The 19,695-nt window shown below is 38.3% G+C and overlaps 2 protein-coding genes across 5 annotated transcripts; one reads left to right on the plus strand and one right to left on the minus strand.

Moving 5' to 3' along the window:
* Nucleotides 1–1,824: 1,824 nt before the first annotated feature.
* Nucleotides 1,825–6,484, minus strand: LOC110879690 (UPF0496 protein At3g19330). 4 transcript variants are annotated; one of them, XM_022128211.2, is made up of 4 exons: nt 6,119–6,373; nt 3,797–3,900; nt 2,876–3,702; nt 1,825–2,154 (listed from the first exon to the last, which is right to left on the minus strand). In XM_022128211.2, the coding sequence occupies exons 2-4, from the start codon at nt 3,867–3,869 to the stop codon at nt 2,146–2,148; spliced, it is 909 nt and encodes a 302-aa protein (XP_021983903.1). In that variant the 5' UTR covers nt 3,870–3,900; nt 6,119–6,373; the 3' UTR covers nt 1,825–2,145. The 4 variants fall into 4 exon arrangements, 3 of the variants coding, with proteins under 3 accessions (XP_021983903.1, XP_021983897.1, XP_021983910.1); XR_004862299.1 differs by lacking the exon at nt 1,825–2,154 and having other exon boundaries at nt 2,552–3,702; nt 6,119–6,477; XM_022128205.2 differs by lacking the exon at nt 1,825–2,154 and having other exon boundaries at nt 2,552–3,702; nt 6,119–6,375.
* An 8,577-nt stretch (nt 6,485–15,061) lies between these two features.
* Nucleotides 15,062–17,255, plus strand: LOC110879682. Its single transcript, XM_022128197.2, has 2 exons — nt 15,062–16,211; nt 16,445–17,255. The coding sequence occupies exons 1-2, from the start codon at nt 15,062–15,064 to the stop codon at nt 16,480–16,482; spliced, it is 1,188 nt and encodes a 395-aa protein (XP_021983889.1). The 3' UTR covers nt 16,483–17,255.
* Nucleotides 17,256–19,695: the final 2,440 nt, after the last annotated feature.

Below are 19,695 nucleotides of genomic sequence, written 5' to 3' on the forward strand. Positions count from 1 at the left end.
TATATGGAATCAGGTTTTGGACAAGACAAAAAAAATACAAAAAAGTACTTGATGTGTGTGTGTGGTGGTGGTGGGGGGGGGGGGGGGCAAAACATGCAGGTCAGGCTGGTCAGGGTAATGTGTCAAAGCGTATTCAGGTTAAAACAGCCTATTTTAAAAATTGGTAAACCTGGTTCGGGTCAGAATGAATTCTGAACAAATCCGGTACTGGTCGAAGATTACATACACAAAACAGAAGTAATTTGTCACTTTTCAACACGGATTTCTAGTGAGCATTATACAGTAACAACATTATAAACCACATAAATCAACTTCAATAGCCTCAAAACACCTATCTTGAAAAATCCATGATTCATCATGTAAAGGTTTTCAAGTAAGCTTTATAAATCAACTTCAATAACTATAAATCAGAAACAAAATATAACAAAATATGATACAAATTTGAAAAATCTTGACGTTAAGACAAATTGAAAATGAAAATTAGAGGCTTACCCAAAAAAAGACATTCAGATATAAGTTATTAACATGCAAGTCCAACAAGTATTGTATGGCATACTAGTACCGTTCTAGTACCAAACCGATGCATATTCCGTACCCACTTCTTCTCAATTCGATATCAGTATTTTTAGTACCCGTAAGGTACGGTACCGATCTCATCCCTTCCTCATGATACCTTGCTCGTTTTGCTTTCCAAAATCCGTCGAATTCAGTTATAAATGGTTCAGATTTTTCAGTTATAAAAGTTGCTTGGTGTCATTTCAATCCCATGTCCCTTGATATCTAGAATCAAGTTTTAGAACAAAAGAAAACAGATACCCTTGGTTTATAGAAGAGTTGGGAAGTGATAATTATTTATTATATATTCTGTAAAAAATACAATAATAAAGAATAAATGCTGGCTAGGGCTGACAAAACAGACGGGCCGGGTCTGAACAAGTTCGGGTCAAACGGGTCACTAAAGAAACGGCTAGTTTTGTTCGGGTCAGAACCGGGTTCTGACCACCTGACCAAATTGGGTAATGGTCGAAAACTACATACTTTGGAGCCGGGGGTCTCACTGGAAACAACCTCTCTATCCCCTCAGATAGAGGTAAGGCGTGCCTACATCCTATCCTCCCCAGACCCTATCAATAGCTTCACTATAGGTGGGATTATACTGGGTATGGTGGTGGTTGTTGTTGTCGAAAACTATATACACAAAACATAAGTAATTTGTCACTTTTCACCTGGATTTCTTATGAGCATTATACAAACTAACATTATGTATGAACTTCATAAATCAACTTCAATAGCCTCAAAAACACATCTTAACAGGGGCGGATCTAGAGGTGTTTTGGGGGTTCCCAGGAACCCCATCGGTTTGGAAAAAATGGAAACAAATAGTGGAAACCTTGTATGATTTAGAAAAAATTAGTGAGAATCTAACAAAAGGAACCTGGTGAAAAAAATTGCTAGATCCGCCACTACTTAAAACATCCATGATTCATCACGTAAAGGTTTTCAAGTGAGCTTACAAATCAACTTTAATAACTATGAACAAGATATAACTTATAACAAATCAAAGAGATCCTTTGACTGAAGGACTATTCAAACATACGTCATGTTCAAAACAAATAGAAGTAACCATTGACTCCGTAAGCTCATAAAATTTCAAGTTCAAAAAACAAATCAAGCAAATAAAACTAAAATCACATGTTTTTGGATTCAACTCTAGAGTAGTATCAATGGCGAAACGAAATGATCATAGTAAGATGATCTAATCCAACTTGCATATTCAAATTGTATAAACAACAGTAACAAAACGCACATCACAAAGCCGATAGATTAACCTAGAATCCTTACTTCTAATAAAGAACTTAACATTCAACACACAAAAAAGATACACAAGGTATCCATACACATCAAAAAGCATCTGGAACGTCACATTTACCCAACTTAAAAAAAATAAAAAATAAAAAAAAAGGTGGTTTGAAGAACTCTAACCGACTTGGCATCTGTCACGACGTCACGTTTATCAAGCAGGTGCTCACCTGGGATACGGTGGGACCTATTTGAAAGAAGAGAAAGAATACGACATGGATCCAATTTGCTTTAGCACTTCAAAACAGAGCGCGTCAGGTTGCATTGACCCGATCACCCGAAAGTCTAAGAGTTCTAATAGCATTTATCAAAATAGTTAGCGTGTCAACCATAATTAGAAAAATCATATAAATTCTTAGCATAAATAGTCTAGAAAGCTATATGATTGAATGCTATAAAACAAGAGATTCGGCCAACTTTCAACCTATTTGACCCGTTTCTTTTTAAGCCAAGTTTGTGACAAATATAAGTATGTGAGAAAACTTTCATTTGATATTTATAGTAAATTAAATCAATTTCAAGTACATACATGGAAGAAGAAAGACAGTAAGGTGTTGTTTGTTTTTGAAGAGGTAAAAGGCCTGCCGTCTGCGGACCACATCTGCAGGACCCAAAGGTCTGCGCAACGCAGACATAAGTGCTCAGAAGAGCTTTTGCCCAAAAAACAAACACCTCACTAGCTGCAGCTCAATTTGATTAAAAACCTAAATCTGTATAATTTAGCACTACAGTTAAAACAGTCACAAAAACAATAAATGATGAACGAAAAAGAATACATCATCGGTTAAAGAATGTGTGTCGTCTATGAACGGTCATCTTGACGAAGCTTAATAATTTGAATAAGGTGAGATCTAGCGCGATTTATTGCGGCAAAACTAAGGCACAAGTGTTCTTCAAGATCCGTTAACTGTTTCTGAAAATAAACATTATTCCTTTTTAACTGTCTCGATACCTCCATGATAGAATGCATATCTTTACCCCTCCATAAGCCATTACGTATAAAACGTTTATTTACCTCGATATCCGAATACAAATGGTTCACGAGCCGTTCGATTGTAATAATATCTTCATGTAGAACAAAAGTCCCCCTTTGTGCAGCATCTAACTGTCGAAGAAGATACTGCTCTCGTTTCTCCATTTTCGAAGGGATAAACGCAGCAGGAAGAACCATGGCTGCCGCAAGCGCAATAAACGCGTGCTTTGCGATAATCACACCGACTACAATAACACCGATAGTTATACTAATTAAACCGATTGCAAACCCTATGATGACCGTATGGAAAAAATGAATACGCGAATTCGACTTTTTGATAAGACTCTCGAGTTGGGTATTCAGATCGGAGAAGCAATTTCGCATGCCGCACACGTTGCGGGACCCAGGGCTGGGAAACGGGTTCTCGAGCTGTTCGTATTTGAGAAGAAGATCAAACGCGCTGTTGCATTGCGGTGCGGATAACGAGCTGGTTTCGGAGTCTAGCGGGAGAACGTGTAGGAGGTCTTGTAACGGTGCAATTAACGTGTGGGCCCGTCGGATGGCTTGCGTCAGGTCGAGACATAATCGCGCTTTGTTTTCGCTATGATCGAAGAATGACCATAGTAAATCGGTTATAAAACCGGGCTTCGCGCGTTGAAGAATGTCTTCAACGAAGTCACGGTTTGGGCGAAGAACTTGTGCTAAGAGTTGGTCTTGTGTGATCTCGCCGGGTCGTTCGGTTTCTATATCGAGAAAAACCCGTATTTCACTATATGAACTGGTTTGTAATGCTGATGTATACTCGTTGGTCACGTTGAGTACTGTAGAGGCTTGGGATCCTGAACTTGAAGTTATACCGGATGAGATGCCTATGTTCGTCAACAATCGAACAAACATGTTAGATTGGAATAATTGAATTACAAGTTTGTAACAAGAATGTTGAAATCGTTTTAGCATGATTACCCTGAAACGGAAGTCGATGAGAACGCAAATTATCAGCTGATGTGGGCTGTGATGGCCGCAAACAATGAAGCATGATCAACACTTGAGTCAAAGATTATTGCTATCTGCAGTAGATCAAGGTTTGAATATCATCATATGAACAATATAACTCATATTTGACTATTATCTTTGACCATAGGTGTGAACAAGATTATTGCTATCTGCTAGGGCTGCAAACAAACTGAACGAACACTTGAGTCAAAGATTATTGCTATCTGCTAGGGCTGCAATTTCTATGTTGTCAAAAGCGCAAAAAGCGCGCGCCTAGGCGCCCGGGCGCAGCGAGGCGCACCTATAGCGCCTGGTGGTAGCCTAGGCGCAAAAATGGGTTTTTTTGAAAAAACGCTGCTGAGGCGCAAAAAGGCGCGCGCCTAGGCGCAAAAACGGTGCTGAGGCGCAGGTAAACTGAAAAAAAGAAAAAAAAGAAACCGAGTGGGTGCAAAAAACTGCCTCACGCGGGCCCGGGTTTTCGGAGCTACATGATCTTAAATGGCATATATAATAGTTTTTTTTAATTTTATATGTGGAATCTTATTTATTTTCAAAGCATAACATATTTTTTATATTTTTTTTCTCTATGTGCACTTTTCTTAAAAAAGCCCACGCTTTTTTTGCGCCTTGCGCCTAGGCTCCGGGCAAGGCCGATGCACCTATCCTGCGCCTTGCGTCTTTGACAACAAACTGAACGAACACGAACAAGACCTTGTTCGTGTTCGTTTGTTAGGGAAAATATGTGTTAACGAACTGTTCATGAACACTTGCAAAACGTGATTTTTTGTTTGTGTTTGTTTGTTAAGGAAATGTATGTGTTCGTATTCGTTTGTTAATTTTGGGTAACGAACGCGAACGAACGTTCATAAACACATATGAAAGCAAATGAACACAAACAAGCATTCATTAACAGAATATATAATAGATTGATACTTATTAAATATTTTAATTCATCAGAATTTTGATCTATTTAAGTAAAATATAAAAATAAAAAAACACTAATGAACTACCGAATATAAACGAACATGTTACCGAACATTCACGAACATAAATGAACGCGTGCGGCCTTTGTTCATGTTCGTTCATTTAATTAAACGAACGAAATTTCTTGTTCGTTTTCGTTCATTTATTAAACGAACGAACACAAACGAACGGTTCATGACCTGTTCTCTGAATGTTTGGTTCATTTGCAGAGCCCCTAGACGTGGCACACTTTTCTTCACATTCCCATAACACATAGTATTATAATATCATCATTATAAACTCATCTTTGACTATAATCTAGAAAACTTGTTTATAGTCAGGTAATAAAGATATTGTAGGCTGTGAGCCTGTGATAGCCCTAATTTTAGAAGATGCTCTGTATTCTACCATTTCAGCTTTAATTAGGGCTGCAAACGAACTGAACTTTCAGCTAAACAAACAAACATGAACTCAGGTCATTTTGGTTCATTTATGTTCGTGAACGTTCGGTAACGTGTTCATTCATGTTTAGTACCTAAAATCAGGTTATGTTTGTTTATTTTTTAAGACACTGTTTTATGTTGATAATGTTTATCAAGATTATGCTAAGTACTCAAGTACGTTTAATTAATTAGGTTAGTCTATGTTGAGTGTATCTTTATGTCTATGATGTTAAATGCTTTTTTATTCAAAATTTAATATATGTTTGTTTGTGTTCGTGTCAGTTCATAAACGCTTGTTTGTGTTCCTACTTCCTATGTATTAATTTGTGTTCGTTTCAGTTCATGAACGCTTGTTTGTGTTCATTTGTATTCATTTCAGTTCATGAACGTTTGTTTGTGTTCGTTTCTGTTCATAAACGCTTGTTTGTGTTCGTTTGTTTTCATTTGTGTTCGTGAAAGTTCGCTTGTGTTCGGCACCTAAAATTAACGAACAAACACAAACACTCCCATTTCCTTAATGAACGAACACGAACAAAAAATCTCGTTCGGTAAGTATTCACGAACTGTTCATGAACACATTATTTCCTTAACAAACGGCGTTCGGTTCGGTTCGTGCCCTTCACATAATCAATCATCATGATCCACAAATAATCATAACAACAATTTCTCTACGGCCATATTTATAAAGTTAACATACAACCAATCAATTGTTGTCTTCTGACGTTTATAAAATAATAACAAAAAATCTCTAACTAATCAAATTAATTAACATAAATCACTCGTTCGAATTCACTAAACCCTAATTTAGAACAACAGCAATAAACCCTAACAAACTTATACATCAAAAAGCTATTTAAAAAGTCAATACAGCAGAAGAAATTAGTACCTGAACTGAAGGAATAAAGGAAGAATTAGGTTAAAGAAAGTTAATCGTCGTCTTGGAGAAGCTTGCGGAGGCGTGATTTGACGTAATCGGAACGGGTTTTAGCACGGGCTTGTTGAGGGGCTATGTTAGTGAAGGAGAGGTAGGCACCGGCGGCGAAGAGGGTGGCGCCGGTGAGGAAGACGATGGCGCTGCCGGCAAGTTGTTTTCTCGTCGGTGGATACGACCAAAACACCATTTTACGACGGCGTGTCGTGCAAGTGTGATTTACTGTGTGAGTGGGGGTTTTGAAGTTACTTGAGTTAACTTGTCATGGACGCATCACTGTAATTAAGTTATGACTGTTCATCTTTTTTGTTTGAACGGTAAATGTGGACAACCGAAACAAATTACTAGAGTGGAACTATCCGATTATATCTATGTCCATTAGACGAATGCCTAGGAAAAACCTCCTTTTAAGAATTGAACACAATACCTAATGTTGCTATTTATCATTAATCCTGTAATTATATTTAAAAAAAATAACTTTTTTGTAATTAGTATTTAGTTTAAATAAGAGAAAAATGCCCGGATAGTCCCTGTGGTTTCGCCTTTTTTCACCTATAGTCCCCAACTTTCTAAAATTACCTAAATAGTCCCCAAGTTTTCATTTTTTGTTCCCGGAGAGTCCCTGGGTCTAACTTCAGTTTGTTTTCTCTGTTAAGAGGGTGTGAAATGACAAAAATACCCTTTCCTTAAAAGGCCAAACCATAGGGACTATCCGGGCATCTTCTTCATTTTTATTTATAAAACCCCACCACCACACTTCATCTTCAACCTCCACCCACCATCACCCTCCTCCACCCTCCACCATCGCCGGTTGCCGGTCATCCAGTGCCTCCGACCGACTGCGGGTCATTGTGTGATTATTTAGAGAAACTCGTTGGTTCGTTAAATATGTTAGTCTTAAATATAAGAAACTTTGATGTCCAACAACTTTTGCACAGCTGAGATCGAAGCCATTGCTTTCATTCAATTCGATTTTCTTCGCCTTTCTCTTTTAGGGATTTTGGGTTTAGGTTTTCCACTATCGGAAAAAAAGGGTTTTTGTTTTTCATTATTTTATCGTGTATCTGTATTTCCTTTTATTTTGTTTGATTGGCTCCAATAATTCTCAATTGGTTGTGGGGTTTGAATGATAAAATTGTTGGGTTTTTTTTTTTTTTGTTAATTATTCAGTCTTTTTAATCATCTTGATGGATTGATTGGGTTGTTAATTTTGGATTGAGTTGATGAATAATTTTGTTGAATATTGGGGATTAAAGATCAAATTTATGTGGATTGTATTCGTGGTTGTTTTTTAGGATTAAGTTGACAAATAATTTGTTGATTGAGGGTTTAGGGAAAGAATTGGTATCTTTATTATGTATTTGTTCTATGTATGTTTTGGGATTTATCTGTTCTGTTTGGTAGTTATTAGTTTAAGAAAACGATAAGAGTTTTTCTTATCGTTTCGGGATTGTTAAGCAATCAAATTGTTTGTAATATCGGATTCTGGTTCTTGTTTATGGAACGACAAACTGCGCTTTCTTATGAACAGATCGCTCCAGTTCTGTTCCATTTCAGCTTTTTTTTCTTTTTATTGGTTACTCTTCTTTTCTCTCAAAATGATCGATTATCACAAGCTTTGTTTAGTCAAATTTGATGATAAAAACTGTCTGAGTTGGAAACATTTCATGGCAACCATCTTTAAAACTTCAAACAAGCCTCTTATTATCAGTGAGTTTAACAGAATTCTCTAATTGGTCAAAGACTGACTGATGGTTATGTCTCTGTGTGCATCGACGCAACCTTGGATCCCTCTGTTGCACAGCCGTTCGAACTGAATCAGCTGCTTAGCTATGGAAAGTTGTTGAAGGTTCCTATTTTCAGCCGTAGCTCACCAAGAAATCTCACTTGTATATCCGATTCCAGCTGTGCAAACAGGGGTCCTCTTCCATGCCTTTCATTGTGTGATTATTTAGAGAAACTCATTGGTTCGTTAAATATGTTAAGTCTTAAATATGAGAAACTTTGATATCCAACAACTTTTGCACAGCTGAGATCGAAGCCTGTAAAAGGATGACCGGCAGCCGGCCGGAGGCACTGGATGACCGGCAGCCGGCGATGGTGGAGGGTGGAGGAGGGTGATGGTGGGTGGAGGTTGAAGATGAAGTGTGGTGGTGGGGTTTTATAAATAAAAATGAAGAAGATCCCCGGATAGTCCCTATGGTTTGGTCTTTTAAGGAAAGGGTATTTTTGTCATTTCACACCCTCTTAACAGAGAAAACAAACTGAAGTTAGACCCAGGGACTATCCGGTAACAAAAAAATGAAAACTTGGGGACAATTCAGGTAATTTTAGAAAGTTGGGGACTATAGGTGAAAAAAGGCGAAACCACAGGGACTATCCAGGCATTTTTCTCTTTAAATAATTATATAAAAGTTTATTATAAAAGCTAAGGTGTTCAAAGTGATGTGGGTTCATAAAGGAAAATAAATGTTTAAAGTTTATCAAAACTATTGTTAATCTCGCGTAGTGGGTAGGAACGTAAAACCATGCTAAGTAGTAACCGAACGACGGTTAAGACTGGGAAAAAACATAAAATAAAAACACGAATTTCTAACATTAAGTGACTCATGTAACGTTAAATATAGACGGAATCAAATTTATACCGGCACATATTAGAAAGTCGAGAGGGTAAAAAAAATTAGGAACCAAATGTAACCATCAAATACCGTGCTAAGTTGGAACCAAACGATGACTAAATCCGAGGAAAACGCAAAACAAAAACTAATAAGAAAACTAAACTCATTTAACTGTTCTGATAAAATATAAATAACCAAAGTTTTGTTACACATATAAAAATCCTCAAGTTTACTACGTAAAAAAAATAAACAACTCACAAAAACCAAGAGTTATTATTCCTTACGAATTAATATATGCACAAATCAAGAATGGGCTAAAATGAAAAAGTTTGAAAACTTTGTGACCTAATTAAAAAAAGCAACGAATTAACTATTCGTCGATGTATATATATACTAGTTGATGCCTCGCCCGTGTTGTGGGGCGATGGCCAAATAATTATCAATCAATCAAAAAAACACTACTATAATTTTGCTAGGAAATAAAAAATAAAACGATATTTTTCGGATCAGGGTAAAACTGTAATTTTTCAGGACTAATGAACGAGTATTAGGCGGCTCCTTGACACGGAAAAAAAATTAAATCGAGTCAACCAATTAAAAAAAATGTTTTATACTTTTGCTAAAAAAAACTAAAACGATTGGGTAAACATAATTTTTAACTGAAGGCGAAATCATAATTTTAATTCCGGAATAAAATCGTAAATTAAATGGACCAATAGGGGAGTGCCAGGAATCTACCGGCATGACTGTAATTTTACATTAGGGACAAAATTGTAGTTTCACCAGGAAAACAAACAAAAATAATGGAGAAAATGTAAATATAAGTTGAGGGCAAAATCGTAACTTGGCTGTAAGAAAAAAAAACTAATGGCAAAACTATAAATTTATACGGGGCAAAATCGTAATTTTGAACTGAGGGCAAAATTGGATTTTTAGCTGGGAGCAAAAGCGTTAATTTATTTTTAAGTGGGGGTAAAAACATAACTTTGAGCTGATGGCAAAATCGTAATTATAAAGGAAAAAACTAATGGCAAAACTGTAAATTGAAACTGGGCAAAGTCGTAATTTTTAACCGGGGGCAAAATTGAAATTTTTAGTTGGGAGTAAAAGCGTAAATTTATTTTTAAGTGGGGGCAAAAACATAATTTTGAACGGATGGCAAAATCATAAATTTAAAGAGGGATAAAATCATAAATTTGTTGGGCCAATAGAAGAGTGCTAGACAGCTGCCTGACACTATTTCCCTACCGCCCATTTAGCCCAATTGAAGGCAAACACTATTGCTGCTCTTTGGTTTTGTAGATATTGAATACTAGAGTTATGCGTCGCCCGCGTTGCGGGGCGCTAAACCAAATATTTCTTAGTTTAATAACATGTACGCATTTATTTCGGTTAGTTATACGTGCTACTTATAACACGATATAAAAAAAGATGCATCGAGTTAACCAAATAAAGAAAAACACTATCATAGTTATGATAAAAAAAAATTTAACTAAAACGATAGCAGGCGTGTAATTTAGAGTTGAGGGCAAAACAATAATTTGTCAGGACCAATCAGCGAGTGCTAGGCAGCTGTTTGGCACGAATAAAAACTAAATTGAGTAAACCAAGTAAAATAAAACACTACAATAATTTTGGCCAAAAAAACTATGGCAACATTGCAATTTTTAGCTTGGGTAAAATCGTAATTTTAAAATGGATGTAAAATAATATTTTGAATTGAGGGCAAAACCATTTTTTTATTTTGAGTTGGGAGCAAAATCATAATATTTTTACTGAGGGCAAAATCGTAATTTTTAGCTGGGGGCAAAACAAAAATTTTATTTGAATTGGTGGCGAAATTGTAATTTGACAGGATTGTAGCGGTGGGCAAAACTATAATTTTTTTTTAACCAAGGCAAAATCGTAAATTTAAGCTGGGGGCAAAAGCATAAATTTAATTTCTAACTGGGGGCAACATCGTAAATTTAAACAGGGGATAAAATCGTAATTTGGCACAACCTATAAATAACTATTTTAAGGGAAAAAAAAAAGACAAAAGTTGGCCGCCAGTTTTGGCCAACCAACTAAAAGAACTATTGCCGCCGACATTGAAACATAGATGTTTGTATGTATTGTAAACATATACTAGAGTTATGCGCCGCCCGCGTTGCGGGGCGCTAAAACGAGTATTTCTTAATTTAATAACATGTACGCCTTTATGTCGATTAGTTACACATGCTACTTATAACACAATATCAAAAAGATACATCAAGTTAACCAATTAAAGAAAAGCAGTACCATAGTTATGATAAAAAAAATAACTAAAACGATAACAAGCGTGTAATTTAGAGTTAGGGGCAAAACAATAATTTTTCAGGATTAATTAGCGAGTGCTAGGCAGCTATTTGGCATGAATAAAAACAAAATTGAGTCAATCGAGTAAAATAAAACACTACCTTGGTTTTGCCCAAAAAAACGATGGCAAGATTGCAATTTTTAGCTAAGGTAAAATTGTAATTTTAAAATGGAGGTAAAATAATATTTTGAACTAAGGGCAAAACCGTTTTTTTATTTTGAAATGGGGGCAAAATCGTAATATTTTAACTGCGGGCTAAATTCTAATTTTTATCTGGGGGCAAAATCGTAATTTTAAACTCGGAACCAAATCGTGGACTCTAGCTGAGGGCAAAACCATAATTTTATTTTGAATTGGGGGAAAATTTGTATTTTTTAACTGAGGGCAAAATCGTAAATTTAAGCAGAGGGCAAAAGCAAAATTTTATTTTGAAACGGGGGCAAAATCGTAATTTTACACTTGGATAAAATTGTAATTTGGCATGACCTATAAATAACTATTATATGAAAAAAAGGAAAAAAAAAACAAAAAAAATAACAAATAAAAGTGGCCGCCACTTTTGGCCAACCACATGGTTTCACTATTCCCGCCGGCCATTGTTATTTGTATGTATTGTAAATGTAAATGTAAATGTAAATGTAAATGTAAATGTAAATGTAAATGTAAATGTAAACTAGTGTCGTGCCCCCCCTCCCCTCGCGTTGCGAAGTGGGGTGCTAAACCGAATATTGCTTAGTTTCATAACATGTACGCATGTATTTTAATTACTTGTACATACTACTTAGAATACGATCTCAAAAAACAAAACACATCGAGTAAACCAATTAAACCAAAACACTATCATAGTTTTGCTAAAAAAACTAAAAAGATGGTCAGCCTGTAATTTTGAGTTGGGGGCAAAATAGTAATTTGTCAGGACCAATGAGCGAGTGCTAGACAGCTGCTTGACACAAAAAGTTAAATTGAGTCAACCAAGTAAGATAAAACACTACCATAGTTTTGAAAAAAAAACTAAAAAGATGGTAAGGCTACAATTTTTAACTGGGGCCAAATTGGAATTTTGAAATGGGGGCAAATAATTTTAAGAGTAAACTGCCAAAATGGTCCCTAAGTTTGGTCACTTTTGTCACTTTAATCCAAAACTCAAACCTTTTGAATCTAGGTCCCTCTGGTTTCAATTTTGTTGCAATTTTCATCCAAAAGCAAAATCTGGCCAGATTTTTCAGTTAATATCCAGCGTTTTTTTTTTTTTTTTTTTTTGTCTTTTTCCTTCCTTTTAATGAAGGACAAAATGGATGTTAATTGAAAAATCTGATAAGATTTTGGTTTTGGATGAAAATGGCAACAAATTGAACCACAAGGACCCAGATTCAAAAGGTTGAGTTTTGGATTAAATTGCCAAAAGCGACCAAACATTAGAGACTATTTTGGCAGTTTACTCTAATTTTACACTAAGGGCAATGCAGCAACTAAACTAGCTTGGGTCAAAAATTTGCTACGTGAACTTTTCATTCAAATACCCGCTGTACCAGTGGCGGAACTAGAACATTAATTCAGGGGTATCTCAATTTTTTTTTACCATGCAATAATACAATATTAAAAAACTACAATAAATAAATAAAGTAAAACAATTACTTAATAGATTTGTTCTATTTTTTTTCATAGCTTGAAATCGAACCCGTTATTTTCGTTCTTTGCTGTGTTCGACGTCTGACTCTAGTCGACGTTTGATATCCCTCAATCTGATTAAACTGCCGCCCATTTGATTCAATCTTGGGCTATTATTTAGTTATTTAGGCTTATTATCTAGTTTCTTGTTAGGCTTATTATCTGGGCTATTTTTATATCACCAACTAGGCTTATTATTAGTTTGTAAAAAAAAAATTTGAGGGGTGTCCTCGTAGTTGTTCAGGGGTGTTCTATGTATAAAAATCGAAAAAAAAAATACACTACTGGTAAAAACTTGAGCCGTAGCCCGGGCGCTTGACACAAGGCCAGGTCCGCCCCTGCGCTGCACCAAAACTATTTTGTAATAACACCAGGGCTACTAATCTTTGTGCAAATCCTATCTACCACTTAATCATGAAGCATGTCGCACTCGAGGTGCAATTTGTGTGCGAACAGGTCGCAAATGAAATTTTACAAGTACTCCATGTTGCCTCGTTCAATCATCTTGTCGATGTACTAACTAAACCACTGTCTCTCGGCAACCATTTTGCAACATTTAGTCCAAAATTGGATTATCTGACGAATCCTCCATCTTGCGGGGACGTATTATGGAGACCACATTCCAGCCAAGGCCAAACCAATTCATATGCAAACAATCAAACTCATCTAAATCTTAGATTGACTTGTCAAGGTTGTTGTATAGCTTGTTACTTTCTCCATCTTTAGTGCCTTTATTTTCTCAATCATTGTCATAATCTTGTATTTACATAGTAACCTTTGAAGATCAATGAATCAATTCTTTCTACGAAATACTATGTGCTGTATTAAACTTCAAGGTGGATGATATTACTACCAATAATTGAGGGTGTTTTATGTTAAAAATAAAACAGAAAATGTGAACCATGGACGGTTAAAGTTGTTAAGCCTGCCTAAGATTATTTAAAAATAATTTAAATAACTAAGGGTGTTCTCTCTTCAATTTATCTCTTCGTCCCTTCATGCAAGTTACCCATACAACTCTTGTTCATCTTCACTCTTTTGATCGGTTAAGTTGTTAAGCCTTTAAGGTATTTCATTGATCTCTATTCTCTTTTGCGCACTCTCATGGATCGATTAAGTTCTTCTGTTGCTTAGTCTCATCCAACAGTTTTGATACCACGTCAATCTCTTTTCTCGTTTCCTAGTTATTTTTGTTGGTACTTATACCATATAAAATTACCTTCATAAAAAAAAGAATGCATCCTAAATCTCATTGATCTCTCTAGCTTTAGAATATTTTTCATGTTACTTGGATCATTGTACACACCAAAGACACCCCCACAAGGTCATTAGCAACCGACTTTGAATATGAATTCATAAGATACGAAAGTAGAGAATATATATTATTTAGATGTGCAAGTCCACACTCAAAAGAGTGTACATGATATTACAATCCAAAGCCCACCAAGATATTAGGCCCAAATGGTATGCTATTTTGTTTGTTCAATTTAACCAAATTCTAATATATGTATGACAAGTATCAAACTTGAATCAAGAGAAATAGATGAGAAGACCAGAAAGAACTTTAGAAAGATAATTAGATTTTCATAATCTTTATTCATAATCTAAATAATTGTTAATTGGCTGATATATAGCCTTACAATACAATACCCACTACTTGCTATTTAAAAGGATAACTACCCATTCAAATAGATAATGGTAACCCACTACTTAAAAACAATTAATTCCATAAATCTAATTAACTAAGTTACTAATATTGCATGATAATATTCACGATGTGATGCATATGTTTGATATGTCTTCATGACTTCGCGGGTTTCATGGCACACATCATTCCACCTCACTCGAATTCGACTTGTCCGCAAGGCGAAAATCCGGTTACAACTCTTAGCCGATAATTATGTTTATATTTATGGTGTCCATAGTTATTTATAGTATTGATGTATTTGTATTATTATGGGATTGTAATTCCTTATTAGAGTTAGGGTTAATCTTTGTATCTCTCCCTATTTAAAGGGTTTCTCATCATAATAGATAGACATACAGAATTACAAACCATGAACACTTTCATGGTATCAGAGCCTCGGTTCTGATTAGCCCTATCTCTCCCTACGAAACCCTATTTTCTCCTTCTTCTTTTTCGCAAACCTGCAGCCCTCTGTTTTTTCGGTTCCGTTTCTCTGCAGCCGGCCCTACACCCTCTCCTCTGCGCTATCAAAACCTGCTGTCCCCCAACCATTCTGTTTTTTTTTCGATTAATCTACTGCTGCCATCATGCCAAAGTCAGATGACAGCCCTTCTCAGCCCGACAAACCTGCAGTCACACCCCTTCACCCTGCATACACTGTCACCAATGTTCAGTCCAAGATTCGGACCCTTGATGGCACCAAAGTAACATATTCCCAATGGGTCAAGCTGTTCACCTTTCATGCCATCGCTTACAAGGTTCTAGACCATATCGATGACACCCAAAAACCAACCAAAACTGACCCTGATTACGAAACCTGGAAAGAAATCGATGCTTTGGTCTCTCAATGGATCTATAGCACGATATCCGATGACTTGCTGGGCACCGTCCTTGACACCACCGCTTCGGCTCGAACCACTTGGCTACAACTTCAGAAAAAATTCTTGGGAAACAAGCAAGCCAAGGCAGCAGCTCTGGAGACTCGTTTCGTTAACCTTACACTCGCCTCATGTGCCTCAGTCGATGATTATTGCCAACAGTTGAAAGAGCTAGCAAACCAGCTCTCGGATGTGGATCAACCTGTTACTGAGAGCCGAATGGTACTGCAGTTGGTCAGAGGTCTTTCAGCCGAATTTGACACCACTGCCCAACTAATTCATTCACAGCAGGCCGACTGGGACACGGCCCGTACTATGCTTAATGATGAGGTTATTAGGTTAGAAGCTCGGAAACAACAATCCTCTTCGGTCCTCTACACACCCGCCTCTACAAACCACACCACTAATCAGCAAACACCTGCTCACTCTTCAGAAAATAATCAACAGCAGCAGCAGCCTCCCTCGTATAGGGGTAGAGGCCGCGGACGTGGTCAGGGCTACCGTGGACGTGGAGGAAGAGGAAGAGGAAACAGGGGTCAATCACCTCCAACACCTTGGAATTTTTTGAACTACACGGGACAGCAGCAGCAATTCCCACAGTGGGCGTGGTGGTCCACCCCCCCGTGTCCATACCCCACTCAGAATACATGGAAACCCAACCCGACCCCACAGCATCCGTCAGCAAATTTTGCGGGTCAGCCACATCCGGCCCCACCCCCATACGGGCATTCACCTTCGGGTTTCGATGCTCTCAGCCCCTCGGATCTCAGTGCAGCCTTCCAAACAATGCAGTTACAATATCAAGATCCGAATGCTGTGATGGACACTGGAGCAGAACAACATGCCACGGAAAATCGAGGTATGATTCCTAATTTGAATTCTAACGTAAATACTAAATTAATGGTTGGTAATGGCGAACTTATACCTATTGAGGGATCCGGTACTGGCTACCTTCCTATTTACAACCGAACATACATTTTACCAAATATCCTTTATACCCCAAAAATCATTAAAACCCTCATTTCAGTTCGCCGTTTCACCCGTGATAACCATGTATCCATTGAATTTGATCCTTTTGGTTTTTCCTTGAAGGATCTCACAACGGGGCGTCTGCTTTCCCGCCACAATAGCACCGGCAACCTCTATCCCATCACTCCACCAACGCTACCACCACAAGCATGTTTTCTCGCATCTACAACTTTGCCTTGGCATGATCGTCTTGGACATCCAGGGACTCAAGTTTTAGATGTTCTTAGCAGACGTTTTGGTTTTTCATGTACCCATAATAAAGTTTCTAATTTATGTCATTCTTGTCAACTTGCTAATAGTAAACGTTTACCGTTCTTTGAATCTTCTTCCTTTACATTTGCACCCTTTGATATTATACATTGTGATTTGTGGACATCTCCCATAACCAGTAAAACCGGATATAAATATTATATGGTGCTAGTTGACAATTTTTCAAACTTTATTTGGGTATACCCTCTTAAATACAAATCAGAAACTTTTCCTACATTTGCTAAATTTCATAAACTCATTGCCACCCAATTCAACAGAAATATCAAAACTTTCCAATGTGACCTAGGGGGCGAATTCGATAATAACGCCTTCAAACAATTTGCCCATCAACATGGACTTTTGTTTCGCTTTGCGTGCCCTCAAACGTCATCTCAAAACGGGCGTGCCGAACGCATGATTCGCCGTCTCAACGACATCATCCGTTCCCTCCTCATCCATGCCCACCTGCCTCCTATTTTTTGGGTCGAAGCCCTCCACACCGCCACTTATTTGCACAACATTTTACCCACAAAACGCTTAAACTACTACACACCTACCTTTGCACTATACCTACGACACCCGACCTACGATCATCTTCGTGTGTTCGGGTGCGCGTGCTACCCAAACACCTCCGTCACCCAACCACATAAGCTTCACCCACGCTCCGTTCGGTGCATATTCCTCGGTTATCCTCCCGATTTCCGAGGGTATCGGTGCTTCGACCCCACAACCGGGAAGGTCTCCATATCACGCCATGTAACGTTTGACGAACACACTTTTCCATACACCGTTCCTACCCCTACCTCTTCCTATAACTTTTTAGATGATATTCCTCCCGGTTTCTCCTTTTCTACACCCATTCCCACCATCCCGCCAGCATCTTCACACTCCACATCTCCTTATCCTCAGCATTACACCCGACGCCCTAAACCCAACACTGCTGCCCAAAATCAGCAGCCCATACCAGCCCCCCTACAGCACTATACCCGCCGTCCTAAGCCCAACACGGCTGTCCAAAATCAGCAGCACCAAACCGCCCCCCTTCCGCCCAACCGGGCAGCTTCACCGCAGCCCCAGCAGCCCTCCCACACTATCCCGACCCAGCCTATTTCCGACCCACCTGCCCCACCTCACCCGCAACCTGCTCAAACCGTATACAGGCCCACGGTTGCCCCTTCTGTGAACACACATCCTATGACGACCCGGTCTAAAGCCAAAACAACCCTCCTTTCCACCACCATATCACCAATCCCAAAATCCTACAACCATGCCTTTACCGACCCTCATTGGTTAAACGCCATGCAAGCCGAGTTTAGTGCTTTACAGCAGAATGAAACTTGGGAACTCGTACCTAGACCTATTGACAGACCTGTTATTCGTTGCATGTGGCTATTTCGCCATAAATTTAAGTCAGATGGTTCTTTGGAACGTTATAAGGCACGGTTAGTCGTTAATGGTAAATCACAAACTGTTGGGGTGGATTGTGAGGACACATTTAGTCCGGTTGTTAAGCCGGCTACCATCCGGACCGTCTTATCCATTGCAGTTTCCCGCTCTTGGCCCATCCATCAGTTGGATGTCAAGAATGCTTTTTTACACGGTCATCTTAATGAAACTGTTTTTATGCATCAGCCACCGGGATTTGTGGATCGTAGATATCCTAACTTTGTTTGCAGGTTAAAGAGGTCGCTTTATGGTCTGAAACAGGCACCACGCGCGTGGTATACCCGCTTTGCCACGTATGTTATGTCTCATGGTTTTAGTAACAGCAAGTGCGACAATTCATTGTTCATCTACACACGAGGTTCTCAAACCGCGTATCTATTGCTGTACGTCGATGATATTATTTTAACGGCTTCTTCAAATGAGTTATTACAGGACATTATCAACAAACTCTCTCGAGAGTTTGCCATGACAGATTTAGGCCCTCTACATCATTTTCTGGGTATTAAAGTAACACGCAGTGACCGTGGCTTATTCTTGGATCAATCTCAATATGCCAAGGATATTATTTCTCGTGCGTCCATGGACGCGTGCAAACCTTGCACCACTCCGGTCGATTTATCATCTAAGTTGAGTGCCACAGATGGCCCTCTGTTTCATGATCCAACGTTGTACCGAAGTTTGGCCGGAGCATTACAATATCTTACCTTTACTCGACCGGACATTAGTTATGCCGTGCAACAGGTCTGTCTCTTTATGCACGAACCACATGACCCTCATTTTGCCTTCATGAAGCGTATCTTAAGGTACATACATGGCACTCTCGATTATGGTATTCGTATCATCCGCTCTAATAATCATTCTTTGGTAGCATATTCTGATGCCGATTGGGGGGGATGTCCTGACTCCCGTCGATCCACCAGCGGTTATTGTGTTTTTCTCGGGGATAATTTGATTTCTTGGTCCTCCAAGCGCCAGCCTACTGTATCACGATCTAGTGCTGAGGCGGAATATCGAGGAGTAGCAAATGCGGTAGCCGAAGCTACTTGGATTCGTAACCTGCTTTTGGAATTACATTTGCCTTTACGTAGTGCTTCGATTGTATACTGTGACAATGTCTCTGCTGTGTATTTATCAGACAATCCGGTCCAGCACCAAAGAACGAAACATATTGAAATCGATATTCACTTTGTCAGGGAAAAGGTTCGAGTTGGGGACATTCGAGTTCTTCATGTCCCAACGTCTCTCCAGTATGCCGACATCTTCACAAAGGGACTTCCTCGTGAGCTGTTCCAGTCTTTTCGTTCCAGCCTGAGCGTTTGTCCTACGCCCGCTCAGACTGCGGGGGAGTCTTAGCCGATAATTATGTTTATATTTATGGTGTCCATAGTTATTTATAGTATTGATGTATTTGTATTATTATGGGATTGTAATTCCTTATTAGAGTTAGGGTTAATCTTTGTATCTCTCCCTATTTAAAGGGTTTCTCATCATAATAGATAGACATACAGAATTACAAACCATGAACACTTTCAACAACTTGGTGGAAACCACGGCGGATGCCACTCGGTCCGTCCCAAAGCGTTTGGAGAAGTCATAGTGAAACGCCACGGTGTGGTCTA

Source organism: Helianthus annuus, chromosome 1 (genome assembly GCF_002127325.2).
Source record: "Helianthus annuus cultivar XRQ/B chromosome 1, HanXRQr2.0-SUNRISE, whole genome shotgun sequence".
Taxonomy (NCBI): Eukaryota; Viridiplantae; Streptophyta; class Magnoliopsida; order Asterales; family Asteraceae; genus Helianthus; species Helianthus annuus.